The sequence below is a fragment of the Grus americana genome, chromosome 5 (genome assembly GCF_028858705.1).
Source record: "Grus americana isolate bGruAme1 chromosome 5, bGruAme1.mat, whole genome shotgun sequence".
NCBI classification, from domain to species: domain Eukaryota; kingdom Metazoa; phylum Chordata; class Aves; order Gruiformes; family Gruidae; genus Grus; species Grus americana.
The window spans coordinates 69,949,279-69,966,338 of record NC_072856.1 but is presented as its reverse complement, the minus strand read 5'-3'; the positions used below and the strand labels follow the sequence as shown (position 1 = coordinate 69,966,338).

At 44.3% G+C, this 17,060-nt stretch overlaps 1 protein-coding gene across 3 annotated transcripts; it reads right to left on the bottom strand.

Annotated features, from left to right (window-relative positions):
- Positions 1-3,007: 3,007 nt before the first annotated feature.
- KLHL28 (kelch like family member 28) lies at positions 3,008-17,004 on the bottom strand. 3 transcript variants are annotated; one of them, XR_008577518.1, is made up of 6 exons: positions 16,871-17,002; positions 13,454-14,352; positions 10,551-10,994; positions 7,593-7,801; positions 6,632-6,958; positions 3,008-3,652 (listed from the first exon to the last, which is right to left on the bottom strand). XR_008577518.1 is itself a non-coding variant. In XM_054828989.1 (5 exons), the coding sequence occupies exons 2-5, from the start codon at positions 14,350-14,352 to the stop codon at positions 6,795-6,797; spliced, it is 1,716 nt and encodes a 571-aa protein (XP_054684964.1). In that variant the 5' UTR covers positions 16,871-17,002; the 3' UTR covers positions 3,008-6,794. The 3 variants fall into 3 exon arrangements, 2 of the variants coding, with proteins under 2 accessions (XP_054684964.1, XP_054684965.1); XM_054828989.1 differs by having other exon boundaries at positions 3,008-6,958; XM_054828990.1 differs by lacking the exons at positions 6,632-6,958; positions 7,593-7,801 and having other exon boundaries at positions 16,871-17,004.
- Between the last annotated feature and the right edge of the window lie 56 nt (positions 17,005-17,060).

Sequence of the window (17,060 nt, the reverse complement as noted above, 5' to 3'; positions counted from 1 at the left end):
GCCAAGGTGATGTTTCCCATTTGTGCAAAACTCAACAGTCCAGTTGTGTTTTGCTTGAAGTCACCCCCCCCAAACGGTGCTGGTGCTCCCCCACATCAGTGTCCCCTCTCTTTCCAGGCTCTGAGGCTGCCTCTCCTTCTCTCGGCTCGTGGAAGCCTCTTCCCTCAGCTCGTGCATTGGCAGTGGTTGTAGGATCACAGAATCCCAGCCTGGTTTGGGTGGGAAGGGACCTCCCAGCCCACCCAGTGCCACCCCTGCCATGGGCAGGGACACCCTCCACTAGCCCAGCTTGCCCAAAGCCCCATCCAACCTGGCCTTGAACACTGCCAGGGAGCCAGGGGCAGCCACAGCTTCTCTGGGCAACCTGTGCCAGGGCCTCAGCACCCTCACAGGGAAGGATTTCTGCCTCACATCTCATCTCCATCTCCCCTCCTGCAGCTTCAGGCCATTCCCCTTGGCCTGTCACTCCCTGCCCTTGTCACCAGCCCCTCTCCAGCTTTCCTGGAGCCCCTGCAGGGACTGGAAGGGGCTCGAAGGTCTCCCCACAGCCTTCTCTTCTCCAGGCTGAACAACCCCAACGCTCTCAGCCTTGGATGAGATGGGGCTCCTCCCTGCTCCGCTCACACCCTGGGAATCAACCTGTTCCATCAAGTCCCACTGGGGCACCCGCTCACGGGCAGCTTCACCCCCGCACTGGCACGTTCCTTGGCAATCTGCTGCTGATGGCAAGGAGAGCATGCTGCAGCCCTTTGGAGATGGGGAGAGGGACTTGATAGGACTTCATTGTTTCTTCACAGTCCCCATGCTGCCTGCAGTAGCAGTGCAGTTGATAGGTACAGCCATTGCATTTAGTTTTGCATACACAAAATTTACCTGTTAGTAATGCAGAATGGGATCTCTGCGTTCTGCATTGTTCAACAAGCGTGGAGGGATTCTGCAAGGCAAATCCAGGTCCACGTCAGAATGAAATACCTGCTGCATCCTAACGTTCATGAGGGGCTGAACAACTGCTCTGCAGCCTGGAGGTGTTAGGACTAAAATACGAACCCAAATTTGCAGCTCAGAGCTATTGCTATTCGAATTTTGACTCCAATTAAATAAAGCACTCAAGCGTGCGCTTAACTCTAACTCTCAAGTAACATCACTGAAAGCAATATCATTTTTCTACTTCAAAATTCACAGGACTTGAATTTCTAATAGCACCACCTAAGAACGCAACCTGCTGTATGCCTCGGGCGGGGGGGAAAGACACGTTCGTTCTCTGCCGTAGAGAACCGAAGGGCAAAGGCTGTTTCCCATCTGGGTAACGCCGTTCTACCTGTTCTGAAATACTAAGTGCTGAAACTGGAGCACTTCCCTTTTCCCCTCACCTTCCCCCAGCCCCTGCCTTCCCTTCGGTCACCGGCCGTACCGCATCCTCGCCCCGGAGCGTGTCAGCTAAGGGGAGGAGGCAGCAAGACGGGCTGCTGCCTCCCGCGTGGCGTCGCGATAACTGGCAGGGCTACGTCACACGGACCAAGGATGAGATGGGCAGGGGTTCGCCATCGGCCAGCGCAGCGTGCCCCATGAAGGCTGTCTGCGCTCGTACAGGTCACGAGCACGAGGCAGGGGATTACAGCGTAAACTCGGCAAGTTAGTTGAAACGGTAATTTACAATAAAATAAGAAAATGCCAAGAACTCCGTGGTGTGAGAGCACCTCATCAGAACAATCTATGCAAATCAAAATGGTACTTTGCCCACAGGTGCTGAAACAGCCTGGGGGAAGGACGGGTGGCACGAGGGATGCGGTGCCAGGGATGCGGCAGACAGCGGGGCTGGGGAGCGAGGACCGCAGTAGGCTCCTGCTCGGCCATCGTTAGCCTTCCCAAGGACACCGCCACCAGAACAGGTATCGATGTGACTCCTCAAGCTAAGAGAAAGTGTTTTTCTTGGGGAGGAGGAATAACAGAAGTTACGTGGCATAGCGGACTTGGTCTGGCCTGATCCATACACTGGATTAGTGCTGTTCCTGCTCCGTTGCAGCTCCTCACCTCCCTCCACCCCCCGGCTGCCGCCCGCACACCCGCGTCACTGCGCAGCTGCCCAGAGCGATGGAGGGGACAGACCTGGCGAGAAGCTGGGGCCGAAAATGGCCCAAATCTGAGGCTCCGGGCGGGTGGGAGCTTGAGTATTTTCCTTTTATGCCAGTTTCAGCACGACTACGAGTATAAAAAGTCAGTGTTTGCTGTTGAGTTCACAGATTACATGATTACACACATTTTATGGACAGTATTGATGAGTACCTGTGAGTACCAGCGGTGAACGACACCTCCTACAGCAGTGACCAGAAGCTGTATTCAGGTCTCAGGCAGGAAAGCGAGTTCAGCACAGTAATCCCTTCTCTTAGCTATGTAAAAAAATGAACCATTTCAGTCTGTATTTAGTGGAAGCCAGCAAAAAAATAATTTCACCACACAACTGCCAAGTCTTAAATTTCCGTTTCACTATCGGAGAGTGAGTGGTGCCTGTTGTTACTTCACGTAAACCATCGCCCGAAGTGAAACCACCACCTAAACCCCAAATGCGAAGAGCTAGCAGTACAATTACTTAGCTGCAGCCTTTGGCCCGGGACAGATGATGTTTCTGCAGTCACTCAGTGCTGCTGGGTCTTCACCAGGAGGGAACAGCTTGTACGGGAGCTTCTAGAGCGGGTTTGTGTTCCTTCCGTGGTTACTGATTCATCAGGGAGACGAGCCACGGCTACAGGGACGGATGGAAAACAGCAAAGCACAAACTAAAATCCTCTTCCGCGGCAGCTCCTAATTCCCATGGGGCGAAGCCCAGTCAGACGGTGGCTGGGCTCAGGGTCTTCCCCCTCCCCATGAAGGGGGAGCATCCTCCTGCTCCAGCTCCCCCGGTTCTGGCCGTTACCCTACAGGGTTGAGGTACGGCCGCCTCTGAGTAACAACTCAGAGCTGCGTTAGAAGACGAAAGCTACAGCGTATTTACATTCGCCATCCAAAGTGTAAAAATAAGTTTTTCCCCAGGTTTATTTACTAAATCGTTTCACATTCAATGAAATAGTTACAACAATACTTACAGAGCGTTACCACAAGAGCACACACATTGAGAACGCTACTGAAGACCCAGAATGCAGGTTACAGTTATTTCCCTGTTGAACTCAAAGGCCACTTTTGTCAACAGGAACAAAACCAGAACATTGCTGCTAAAAAAGATGTACACATAAAACCACTCTACGTACACAAAACTAAATATATAATTTTATACTCCCAACCAAAGCACTCCGGTCAAGTCCGAGTACAATTTGGTATTCTCTGTACAATTATTAAATCCTGCTAAAAATTATAGTTTTTCTTGGGTTTAAAATACAGCACAGCGCGTAAGGCAAAAAAATAGGAATTATCATCCAGTTCTTTGCGTTTCAGTTAAATATCAAGAATTTAAGGCAAGCTTGGACGTTTTGCATTGTTTCATATCGTGAATGGGGACTTACAGATGGCAAATTCACAAAAGCAACACGCTGTCTCCCAGAAAAAGTCATCTGTTTCTAACGCGTACTGGGCACAGTCGCCCCTCTAGGTTCCCACTAGGCTTTCTGAGAGAAAAGCATTCCTCGTCGGAGAGACTGTCAAGAAGCTTACAGATGAGTATCTTAAAAAAAAAGCAGAAATTCAGGAACTGTATGTACATGTATAACCTCATACCCATTTTAAAGTGCTTTACAGATAATCTTGAGTGATTAGGAAAGAGAACTGGATGATAATTTAGAGTTGTATGACATCTTATTTGAAGGTCCTTAATTTTTAAACTCCAAGACAGACATTACAATGAGAGTGCTGTTCTTTAAATGCAGATTCCAGCGGACTGCTGTGTCTGATCTTCCTGTGACCAAGCACTTCAGTGAACAGGAACGGAAAATGAAGACAGCATCATTTCAAGTGACAGGGTCCCTAGGTTGGGATGCTCTTTGATCCGTTTCTAGCTAAACGGTTCATTGCGTAACAGCAGTTTATTTCATTGGGTATTTTTCCCATTCTTCATACCAAGCCCGCATGCTAAAAATTGTTTATGCTGCTCTCTGAAATTTAGGAATACCACATTACACAACATGGGGTCCATCTCTGTGACCTAATTTAACATTGCCACTGCCTAGGGAAAGGGAGTAAAACTTTTTGCAATTCCAAGTGCTTTGACTTCCATAAACGAAAGATGTTTATGTAAACAGTGAATAACCATCCATATCACCCCGACCTACGGGGGGTTTGTTCTGATGAAGTCAAAACTACTCCTATACCTTGCACCACCTTGTACTAATTGAAAAGAGTGTTTACTAATACTTCCGACCAGAACACGTATATGAGCATCTTCATTCATGGAGACTGCAGTTAAACTCCAAAAGTTATGGTATATACTGAATGCATGGAAAGTCTCCTATCAATAAAAGGCATAAACTTAAGTACGGAATTTTTGTTTGTTTGTTTAAGTTTGTTAAGCATCTTTATCTCAGGTATATATTGGAAAATATGATAATCAACAGCATCTGTGAAACCAACTGAAAAGTAAACCAGCACACGTGCATTTACCTGAACAGGAGGAGAAGGCAATCCATGCCACAGGCTGGAACAGCTCCCTCAGCCCCCAAACCTGCTCCCCGTCCTTCTCCTCCCCACACACAAACACGCAGCATACAACCACGGAGCTACTCGCGTCCTAGCGACAGATTCACTGGAATAATAATTAAATTAGGCTATTATTGCTATATAACTAGAATCCTTAGTGGGTCAAATAAACTGCATTGAAAACTCTGAAATTGTTAATTTTATTTGCTTTTAAAATCCTGCTTAATTCCATCAACTTTGAAGAATACGTGCAGGATTTTATCATCTGTGCAAACGCCTGTTATCTGTGAAGAACGTTTGATGGTGAGAACACCCTCGTCTCCTTGACTGTATCAGATCTGAACGTTAGCGTATGGAAGAACAAGAACCACCACTGCTTGCCTGGCTGCAATGAGCTTTGCAGGAACTTAGAATAAATCAAGTACGCTCAGCAACCTCCACTTAGCATACTTAGAAAGAAATGGCTTTTAAAGCAACTATTTCAAATATTATTGCACCTTCAAAAAATAATACTATATGGGCTTGAAAAACAAGGGGAAACAAACATTAATTTAACACGTTAAAACAAAGGGAAAATAACTCTAGAGGCAGAAAAATTCTTCAGTACCAGGCCTGGCAATACACGTACAGACATCGAAACAGAAATTCAAGATAACCATGATTCCTAGTTAAAATCAGAAGACAAACCAAAACATTCTAAATTAGCTAAAATTCATATTTATTCAGTCATCTATTTTAAATAATGGCTATAACCCATAGCATCACTTTCTATTATCTGCCCAAATTTTCACTAAGTTTAGGGCTATCACAAAATTATCTCTCTTGAGATTCCGGTCAGTCAGAGGAACCGACTGTCAGTACTCTGTTACGCAGGAGACGCACTCGGGGTGAGCAACTCCGCCCCGCGCTTTTCATTCATTGCAACTCGTGTTAAAGGCAAGACTGTCTGAAGAACCCGAGGCAGGATCTCACTGTTCAATCCCTATTTAGGTATTTGTGAGAATAGGAACAATAAACACAGATCTTCTGGGGAAAAAAAAGTAACAAACGTAGAGCTCATTCAGTACATCGTGTTATTCTTGACAGTTTTCGTAGGCACGAATGTATCAAGCAAACAAAAAACCACTAGAACAAAACAATCATGCTTTATGCATACTGCACTAAAATCAGTAACAGCCTTATCGTTAAGTCCTACATTTAGCACCATTTTTGTATCTGAACACTCTGAGAAAGCAATCATACATTCTTTTAAAAAAGGAAGTTATACGGACACAAGTGCGCTTGGGAGAAGGATGGGATGGATTCATTTTTGAGTATATTTTACATTTTGCTATGAATGCTGCTGTGGCATCTTCCAATGCATTACTGCTGTCATTTTTCCTTGCATTACAGTTGAAAACACACAGCAGATTAGTAAGATTAAGTCATTTAACCTAGCACTTATTTATCCACAAAAAGAAAATATACGGGAAAGTTAAAAATGTCATTTCTCTTCAGCAGATCCAAAAATTTCATTAAGAGGCAAGAAATATGCCTTGTAAATGTCTTTAAGGAGTTACTCATTACCATCCCAGCCCTCCTACCAGTAAGCAGGTAACAAAGGAGAGTGTACAGGCAACATACTATGGCATTTATTATTTACAGACCTTGAGATACAGAAACAAGGCAGCCCTTTAGTTACTGTTCATAAAAAAAATTATGAAGCACTGGCATTTTCTTAATATGAAGACACAACCAGACAACAATCAGCAAAGTGTCCAGGCACACACCACATTCACACATCTCTCGCCCCAAGCACAGTAAACTTCATGTCTCATAGTAGGCAGGAGGAAGAGAGAAAAGCTCTAGGAAGTGAAAGGGTTAGATATACAGTAAGATTTCTAATCATATCCCAGGCATGTACAGTACTCTCTAGAATTCACTGCCATTAACAGGACGCTACCTAAACCCAGCTGGTAATAAACTTTCCATTCCTCCTGCCCATGTCACTAAAGTAACAAAGGCCAATTACCAGAAGAGAACCAATCCTTCATCACTTCAATCCCAACTGCACCGCTTTCCTCCAACTTTCTCACTTCAGAAAACGCAGCTTATGGTCTCCACCAGCAGGGTTCATTTTCAAGCAGACAAAGCTCCATCTTTGCATCAGGTCCGTAAATACATCCTGCCTTTCATCAAAGTGCAGTCAAGCCAAAATTGCATCGACAGTACATCATCCCAGCAGAGTCCAGCCAGGTATCCGAGATGGGATCGTACTTCTGTACAGTGTTCAGATAGGACGACCCTGAATGACCTCCGACTACATAAAGGTAATTGTCAATTACAGCTGCACCAACTCCTTTGGGAAAGAAGAGGGGAAAAAAAGTTGCATGATCACCAAGTTTAGAAGCAAGTAGTATTTCTGGTCCTAACTGGACCCCCCCCACCACACCCTGAAGGCTGAACAGACAAGTTCTCACAGCCTCCCCTGCTTTGGGTTGTCTTTAAAGAAAATGGGTGGAAATGAAGACTTGTTCTCTGGGTCTTACACTCCTTTTTGGCTCTTCTCGCGCCCCTTCCTATGACAAAGTAACGCTCTTCTGTCCCAGTGCTCCTTGTCGGGGAGACAGAAGAGAGGACGCGCTACTGAGCCGCAACATAAACTAAAATACAATAGAACAGTAGCCACAGAATTGCTGAAATTGACTCAAAATTAATGACAAAATAGAAGATAAAGTAGAAATATTACTTCCTATTATTTTTGTTACAGCCCAGTATTAATAAAAATAAACCAGACTATAATAAAAATTAGAGAAATAAATAGTCATTTTTTCACAGAGCTGATTAAGTGACCTTTGGTTCAATTCACAGACAAAGTACAATGCTCTGCAGAGAAGTCACCGCAGCTTTACTGCAGCTTCTCTCGGGTCAAACGGCAGTTTATATCTGAAAGGATATCCAAGTTAACTGCTGAGAGTTTTGTACGTCCCTACCTGTTCTGGGTTCCTTCATGGGTCGACACACAGTCCACTGATTTTGATGAGGATCGTATCTCTCAATGCTCGATAAGTGAGACACACCATTGTGTCCACCTACTACAAAAATGAAGCCCAGCATGGCACCGACACCAAAGTTTATTCGTTTATCAGCCATTGAAGCTACTGTCTCCCAGGAGTTTTTACTGGGATCGTAACGCTCCATGCTGCAAATGCAAACAAACAACTTGTGAGGCTTGGATTGCAGTGGCATTTGAATTTCACTCCACACGAAATCTGCATTTGTCAGAGGCACATCTAGTTCTGCCAACCAGTATTACCACGCGTAGGAATCATGCAACACAAAGAGAGAGCGCTTCTGTCAATGGAAAATTCTGTGATGTGGTTGCAGTGTACTGCCTAGCACAAGAAATTCCAGCCAGTGTTACCACCACCAATCCCATCCCAGTGCCCTTGGAAAACTCAAAGCACCTGGAGGTTCTGCACAGAGTGTTGCCAAAAAGCAGTTTTAAGGTATTTCATCCTGCCAGTGACTGCAGTTCAGCCACTTCTCCAACGTCCTCACGCCACTACCCTGGATCTTCAGGGTACATATTGAAACAAAGCAAGATTTTTCAAAGCTGGCCTCAGAACTGAAAGCTCTTTCAAGGATGACTGCTACTATTTATAAAAAAACGCGAATCATGAAAAACTGAACACAATGAAGACCTGAAGTGTATTTATTTGAGTAACACATCAAATCAGAAACGTCCTTAAGGATTGCCTGAAAATGACGGAGCAAAAAAATGCGGAGAGTGTATCCCTCAGGAAAAGCAGTAGATCAAAACACTAAGTATAGAAGAGGCCTTCAGGATAAAATGGAAATGAAATATCATCGTCATAATTATTTTTTTTAATCACTGGAGCTGTACAGATGGTCAGAGTCATTAATACACTCACAGCACGTAGCCATTCCCTGTCCAAAGTGTAGCTTCAGTGGCATGAGGGGGCAGAAAAGAGGGGAAGAGAAAATGAGCAGCACTACAGAGTCGGAGAAAAGGTGCTTAATTACACAGCACTGAGCTTTCTTTCAATGCTAGAGCTTGTACGAGTCTAGCGACTGTATGGCATGGCATATTACTCGCACCTTTGAATAATCAATAAACCCAAAATTATTCAATAGAAAGTAAATTAAATTTTAAAAGGCAAATAATGAAATATCGGATTCCAGCAAGACTACAGGAGCCGCTGGCAATTCCTCCTGACTGAGGGAGAGAGATGTGGCACAAGGAGTGAGACTGCTGCAGAGTTTTAACGGTGTTAAGAGCTTTCCTCTTAAAGGTACCAGCCTGTTGAAGACATTTCCTGCGACTCCAGTGACAAGTCCCACGTTTCCTGAAAGGAGGTTACCAAGTTCACCTTTCAAAGACCTGTGTGCACACTGAGCGTTTGACTTCGGGGAACCACTTCTGGCTAGAGCAAGGGCCTGATCATCTCCCTTTTTTATGGGCTGTGCAACAAGGCTGCGAGCACCCAGAGGTCCCACCACAACTCCATGATCTACTCTGCTATCAACTTTGCTTTGCTTCATCTCCCGCTAAAGCTGGTAATTCTGTACGGTACAAAGACGGTATGGTGCTAAGAGTGACCACACAGGACAACGGTGCAGCTTAATTATTCCAAGTCAAATTCCCATGTGAAGAAATCCTAGAGTCACCAAAAAACTTCTAGAGATGGCTTGTCTATTAAGTATTTCAACTGCTATTACAGTTCATAATTTCAACTATAAGAAATCAGAATAATATCACTTTAAGTTTCATAAAATCCAGTCACAACCACGCCAAACAGTTTAACTTATTGCTGCTTTGTATTTCAGCAATTTAAAAAAATCATTTGCATTTTCCAAATGAAAACTACATTGCTATACTTTCCTATTTGGAAACCAATCCCTTCCTTCACAAACTGTTTTACTTTTTATACTTGATACGTTTTTATGTAAGTACAATTAATGACTAGTGCAATGTTGTTATACTACACTGTTAAACAATTAATGCATCCCTTCCTATAAGCAAGATCTTCATTTTCATTCTTTATTCAGCTATTTAGACTTGTAGTTTATTAATTTGCTTCCTGGAGGGACATACAGTTGACGTGTTCCCATTTTTTGAAGAAAAGAGTATAAATGATTTCTTTGCATAACAAAATGCCCCCGTCCATCCATACCGAGCAATGTGGAACAGAACAATTAAAGAGCACGCTGGTACCAGGAAACCTCTTGTGAACACAGGGTCTGAAGCAAGCCCACTTCTACCCAGGAGCCAGACCAGTAACCACCATCCTGAACTTTATTATTATCATTAAGACTACTTTAAGATTCCACCTGAGGTGTGTATTTATTTTGTGTATATTAAGCATGCGAACAATTCTATCCATTTCAAATCAGCGTTTCAAACATTAAGTTACCACGCATCCTAATATTTTGCAGGCTTGAGGTACAAGGATTCACAGAGCACTGGCGTGGTGCTGAGCGAGCCCCTGCCGAGAGCTCAGTAACTGAGGAGCAGCACCATGACACAGACACAAGGACACTACCTTGGGGGCTGAGCAATAAGCCCACACAACAGTGATCTGCTGAGTCAGCCAGCTTGGGTGTCTACAAGGTCAAGTGTCTCGCACCACCTCGCTTAGTAATATGCATCTGTATCCTTACTGTTTTCTCTTCTTAAAGATTTAAAAAAAACAAAACCAAACCCAAACAAACCATCTCTGAGCTGGAACACCTAAAGATAAGTTAATATAGAGATTTCCCAGCTGAATTACCAGACTGATACTGCAGAACAAGGATTAATGAGGTCCACTGTGAATTACCAATCTATCTCAGAATAATTTTTAATTGTCTGCCAAACACAAGCTCAACCATGAGTTTTGCTGACTTCCCGCTTATGATGTCAAGCTACACACATCAAAAGCACATACCTGTTCATATGGGCAGGACCGTAGCCACCGATGGCATATATCATTCCATCCAAGACAGCTGCAGCAAAACAACTTCTGGTTTTGTTCATTGGGGCCACCAGCTGCCATTCCTTCACTTTGGGGATGTACTTCTCTACAGTTCGTAAATAAGACTGCCCATCATAGCCACCTAAGGCGTAGAGCTCTCCTGCCAGAACTACCACTCCCAGAGTACTCCGGCTCTCAAACATCCTTTCAAGAGACGTCCAAGTGTTCTTATCGGGGTCCCAGCACTCCACTGAATTCTCATGCTTTCGGTAACTGATGCCTTGACACACATGGGTTGCGATCCCTCCTACAACATATATTTTCTGGTCTAGGGCACATACTCCAAATTCATAGCGGGGAATGCTAAGAGGTGCCAGGCCTATCCAGGAATCATTCTGGGGAAAATACATTTCAACGCTGAAACAGAAAAACAAAGATTATGTGAGTAAACCTAACCTTCTGAAGCTCTGTGACGTGCAAATGAGCATCAAGGAACACAGTTTTGAGAGTATTTTATATGTCCCATCTGATGTTTGCTGTTCCTTGCAACAGCCCAAATGTAAGCTAAAATCAAATGCTGTGTACTGTCCTAAAGAGTTAAAACCCACAGTGTACAGTGTGATGCAACAACACAGCAAGTAGCCACAGCGTCAAGTCTGAGGCCTGAAATGATGAATTTTGAAAGCACAAACCAGGCAGACTATGGAGAAGACAGGGCACCATTGTGGATTATGCGAGAGAAGACAATACAGTGCTGATACCACAGTAGCTCTTGGATGTAGACTGCGATCGGGGTAAGCTAAAAATACAAACCAAAGGGATGACAAGGGCAAACCAAAGAAAAAAGTCAGAACTACCACAGAGGTAGGAGAGAGAGAGAAGGAGAATTAAAGAGGGGGAAGCACATGCCTATATATACGTAAAAACATACATTTACAAAGTACAATTAGTAGTACAATACATATTTGACATGCGCTGTATAATTTAAAGGAAATGTCAAAGTAGAACAAACTAAATTGAAAAAATCTGTTTTCAAAATACTGCTTACTTGCATTTTCTTTTAATTCTACTCAGTGTTAAAATATGGTAACTCCAGCCTATCACGTAAAAAGTCGAGTCTATCTAAATGGTTTCGTTAATACATTACTTAAATGACTTATATCTAGGACACAGGAAATATGATCTGTTCAAAAAATATATAAGAAAAGGAAGCCGCTGGAGAGCAGATAGCCACTGACAAAGAACCAGAGGCAGGGACTGCTGAAACCCCAGACTGGCTCTTGACAGCAGCAGCCCAGTTAGGAAAGAGCCCCACTAAATATATTCTAAGTGGCTAACCAAGTGAAAAAATGGCCTTCCTATAAGTACAAATGAAAAGTAGAACGAGAATAGTGGAATTAAGGTTTCCTACCTCATAATTTTAATTGGATTAGGAATTATTTGTTTAATCTATCTGTGACTTTTTTTTGGTGTGTGCCAGGAGCAATTGTTTAAACTTAAGTATGAACTGAAACAACAGTTTAGGAAAGACTAACATAAATAATAGATTAAGGAAATTTTTGTATGCATTAAAACATGGTTAATAGTAGTAAAGAGTATTTCTGATTAAAAAAAAAAAATCAAGACAATCCAAACTACATTGGTATGTAATACTGTTACAATCATTGAAGAAACTGTGAAAGAAACAGCTGAAGAATATCAGAGGACTCCTTTGCTCACTCAAAGACATTTTTTTATTAAGCACAAAACCCCTTTATTTAAATCTATAAACCCAAGAATTCCCAGTCCCAACATTTAGTTTACTATCGCTCCCTATTATCAGGAAAGCTAACCTCAAATAACTCTGACAACATCTCTACACACAGGGAAAAAGAACACACAGATCTTTCCAGGTTTTTAAGTGTATGTATGTGTATGCAAGCATGGAACTGCCACAGAAAAGAAAGTCTCAGAGCAAATATTGCCCCAGAATTCAGCTGTAGAACCACTGTGGGTAGTCTGCCTTAACGCAGAAAACATTTACTGCATCGATAAGGGTGCACCCAACGTCAGAGCATGACCTGTGTGTGCACAAGTACGCGTAGATCTGCAGACCCACACACAGCTTAACTGCCGTTTCTGAAAATGGTAATAAACGTTAAAAATAAACCCAACCATACCAATATGGGGAAGAAAGCTATTCTGCTCTCTGCTACATTCCTTTTGCTGACGCGACTGGCCTCAGGGATGTAACAACCTACTCTGGTGACTGAAGAGGAGGTTCATTCTGAAAATCGGTTACAGACAGATGGGCACTTACCTGTTTCTGCACAGACAGGGACACCTGCTCAGTAGGAGACAGTAAAGTCATGACTACATTAAGATCAAGAATGTGACATTGCTAAGAATTACCTCTTTGCTCTTCTCTGATTAAGTCTATTTTAATTCCAAGAACTTTTGAGTTCTTGGGAAGCGTATTTTTCATATATTAGGTTAAATTTTATGATTTGATTGTCTGGAATAACAGTAGATCAGGGAAAATTATGTAAAATGAAAATACCTGAAAGGATAAAGTAGCAGCATACAAACTTTCATTAACCACTTTTATTAACCAAATGCTCAATCAACAGAATTAGAAGAATAAGATTTTATGGCTGTGCTGGTACAAAGACTGTAACACTGAAGATTACTCATGAAATCAAAAAGCATTTTGAATTCAGTGCTAGCTCTTGTTCAAAAAAAAAAATCTACTCAAGAGTTCTTATGAAGGAAAGCATTAACTGCAGTCCAGCAATGCACAGCTCTTCAACGATTGTCTTAATCCTGACCCAGAGCAATAACAAACACGCGTGGACATCACACCACTCAAGTGCCACAACGACTTTACCATCACTTACCTTTCCAAACATGCAAACAATCCAGCTTTTCCTCCTACGGCACAAAGAACTTTAGGAGCACAGCGAGGTCGTGTCATCAACATGGTCTGGTGGGAAAGTCTGTGTTCAGGCATGAAGTGGTATTTCAGGGCCTCATTCAGCAGATGTTTGCAAGTATGGTCATCACGAATGAGATGGTTTGCTTCATACAACCTCGTCAGAAACTTAACGCTCAGCAGCGGCAACCGAACGCAATGGAGCAGCTGGGCTAAGTACTTCTGTCGCTCCTGCACATCGTATTTGATCCAGGACTCTAGTGCATAAAAAACGGTTTCTTCTGTCACGACATTCAAGCAGTCATTGGAAACAATTTCATCCAATTCAGAATGCGTAAGCTCAAAAAATTCTTCTGTCTGACAAACATCTTCAAAGTTTTGACAAATGTACTTGTTAGCAGCCAAGTAGAGGTCATGGCAGCCATAGGTCTCTGCAAAACGAGAAATCCCGATGCAATTGCCAGGATCAAGCTGGCTTTCAAGAAACGCACAACACTCCTTCACTACCAGTTTGATCTGGAGAAGATTCGCAGCTGGAAGAAGCGACTCTACAGTGTCTTGTGAGATAAACACAGTTCCCGTGTAGGCATACTCCACGATGGCCTGCAGGGCTGCCTCGTCAATGCACTGGAACTCCACCTCCGAGTTCTCCTTCTCAGAAAGGTTCCCAGTGAACATGGCTTTGAAGTACGGACTGATGCTGGCAAGCACCACTTTGTGGGCATGGATCTTGACATCGCCGACTCTAAGGATAATGTCACAGAGCTCGTGATGTTGGCGAAGGAGGTTCAAGCCTTGCAGAAGCTGTTCAGAATGCAAGTGGGTTACGTTGGCAAGCATGTAGGTTGGAGACGACTGGTCCATCTGTGACAAACAGAATTTTTAACGCATTACTCAGGGCTTCATTTCAACAGCTTCGTTACTCATGTTACTTAGGCACGCCATACATAACATTTAAAAAATATTTTTCCATTTTTGCTTTTTTCTTAATTAGGTTTATTACTTTCCAATTTACTTTTCCAATCCTTATGCGCTATGCTTTTTCATGCAAGTTAAATCCAGGGCAATCAAATGTTTATTAATAGCGTATGCTGTATTAATCTTTGACTTAAAAAAAAAACAAACACCACCACTTTTTTTTTTTTTTGTTCTGGAGTAAAATGCGTATTATCTGAAGCACTGAATACATGACAAGATTCTACATCAGATATTTGAGAGAACTGAAGAGCGACTGAAATAAAAATAAACAGAGATAAATAAAGGTGAGCCAGGGAGCGAGTCCCAGGTGGAGCATCCTGGTGTCTATCACCATTTCCATGTCCTCACAGCACCGGCAGCTACCCACACTCCCTGACATCACTAGTAAGGGCAGAGAGAAGGATCCTCGTTCCTACCTACAGCTCCACAAAACCCCCAAACACTTCTTCCAAAAAGTTTTAGTTTGCATCGTGACACTCGAAGGCACTGTGATACCTGCTCTAATTTCGGTACCATTAAAATTCAAGTGGTGCTGCCCACCACTACGTGTTGGAGAAGTAGTTCTGCAGTTCTTTATTCTGACTGAGTTATTAAACCAGTGAGAGGGTGGAGGGTATGAATGTGTCAGGATCCTGGACCACGAGGAAATATAACTATTGTTCTACAGAGAACACTGCAACCATCCAATTTCTGAACTGAAAAGCTGATTTAATTTTGATTTGCTAAACGACTACACAAACTTCAAGATCTCACTTCTTTTATCTTAATAATAAGAAGTTCATCATTTTTACAGCTTCTTAACTGACATCTAATTTGCAGTGAGCCTACTTACAAAGTGCTTAATCTGAAAGAATAAAATGAGTTGCCAACATTTAAATACAGAACATAATAGCACTGACAGAGAAGTGAAGGCTTACAGCTAGGGACAGGAAACCTCCTTCCCATTAAAAGATAAGTAAGCTCATCCCTCTCCTATTACAACCCTATACTGGAAAAAAACCCCATATCTAAAAGAAAGTATTTTAAGCATATCTGCAAAAGGCAAGATTCCATACAACATTTTCCATATAACAACATCTTCATAGCACAAATTGGGGGAGGGGAGGGGTTGGGGGGGCTGTTCAGCAGCTAAAACATTTTTCTTTTCCTTTTGTGTTTGCACTCAGTTCATAACTTTTTTGTCGTATATGCAGAAATCATAAAACACAAGGTAACACCAAATGGAAGGAAAAGGGTATGGTTACACTTCAGATGCAAAACCTGTAAAAACAGTTATAAATAATTACTGATAAGTCATTCCACAGAAGTAAAACTTTTTTGTACCAACTCGGTAGAGATGCCTACTGCTGTATCTCACATGCCTCCTGCACGGCAATGCTCGCCCACACCACATATTTGCATGGATTTATTTTATTGTTGAGCAAGAAATCAGTAGCTGGAACATTAACCAGCCCCGAAGAACAACGAAGAACAACGTATGCTAGTCCAACGATTCGTGCTCACAACACAAATCAGATGGTTGCCCCCAGGCTTTGGACTATCAGATCCTTTTCACAGCCTGTCTGTAAAACTTATCTTGAACAGCAGGGAGTTACTGGAAATAAAAAGGCCAACCAGAAACGTAGCTACCCAAGCTGCTTACTGAAGGTATTTACTCTTCTAAAACCTGTGGTATGCGCCGATGCCCAGTAAGTGATGCAAAGCACAGCCTTTTCTTTATGTGAAACCAGCAGGAAGAGCTCCAGGCACGTTTCTGTTTCAAGGTAGCATTTAAGCGCTCGCCAGCTCCTTATTTACACTACAAATCGGCTGGAGCCAGTAAGCGACTCGTCTAGTTTTGTTACTCGCTGGAGAGCATAAAACCTCAAGCGCACCCGCCCCGAGCCGGGCTAACTTTGGCCCTAAACACCAACCCCCACCTTCTGCATGCCGAAAACGCGCAAGAAGGAATTCGCAAGCACAACGCGTCTCGTTTATGACACTGGACGCTCTCCACGCCGTTGCGCTCAGCTCCAGCCCGCCCGGCGGGGCGGGGGCGCGGGCAGAGGCAGAGCGCCCTGCAGAGGAGCGCAGCGCTTAGAGCCCGGCGGCGCCTCTCCCTGCCTGCCGCCTCCTCCGCGGGCGGCCTGAGGGAACCCGCGGGACGGGGATCCGTAGCCCTGCGCGCCAGGCCGCCACCAGCTGCGGGACTGCCGGGACGGGGCGGACACCCTTCCGCCACCGCTCCTGTTTATCAACATCTTCCGCGGGCGGCACCCCCCACCCCACCCCCGGCACTTGAGGCCGCTCCCACCGCACGGCGCGGCGCCGCGGAAATGCCACCGACACCGAGGCGGACCCAGCCGGGCCGGACAGAGTAGCTCGGCCGCGGGGGCCCGCTCCGGTGGGGCAGGGCCGGGCTCACCTGAGGGCGGGGGTGGCGCAGGCCGCGGCGAGGCCCGGCCCGCGGTACCCGCAGCCTCGCTCGCCTCCGCTCGTACGGCGGCGCCCGGCAGCAACACGCGTCACTTCCGGGCGCCACCGCCCCGCGTCCGCTCCCAATCAGCGGCGGGGAAGCGCCGCGCACCCACAACCCCCCAGGCGCGGGCGGTGCC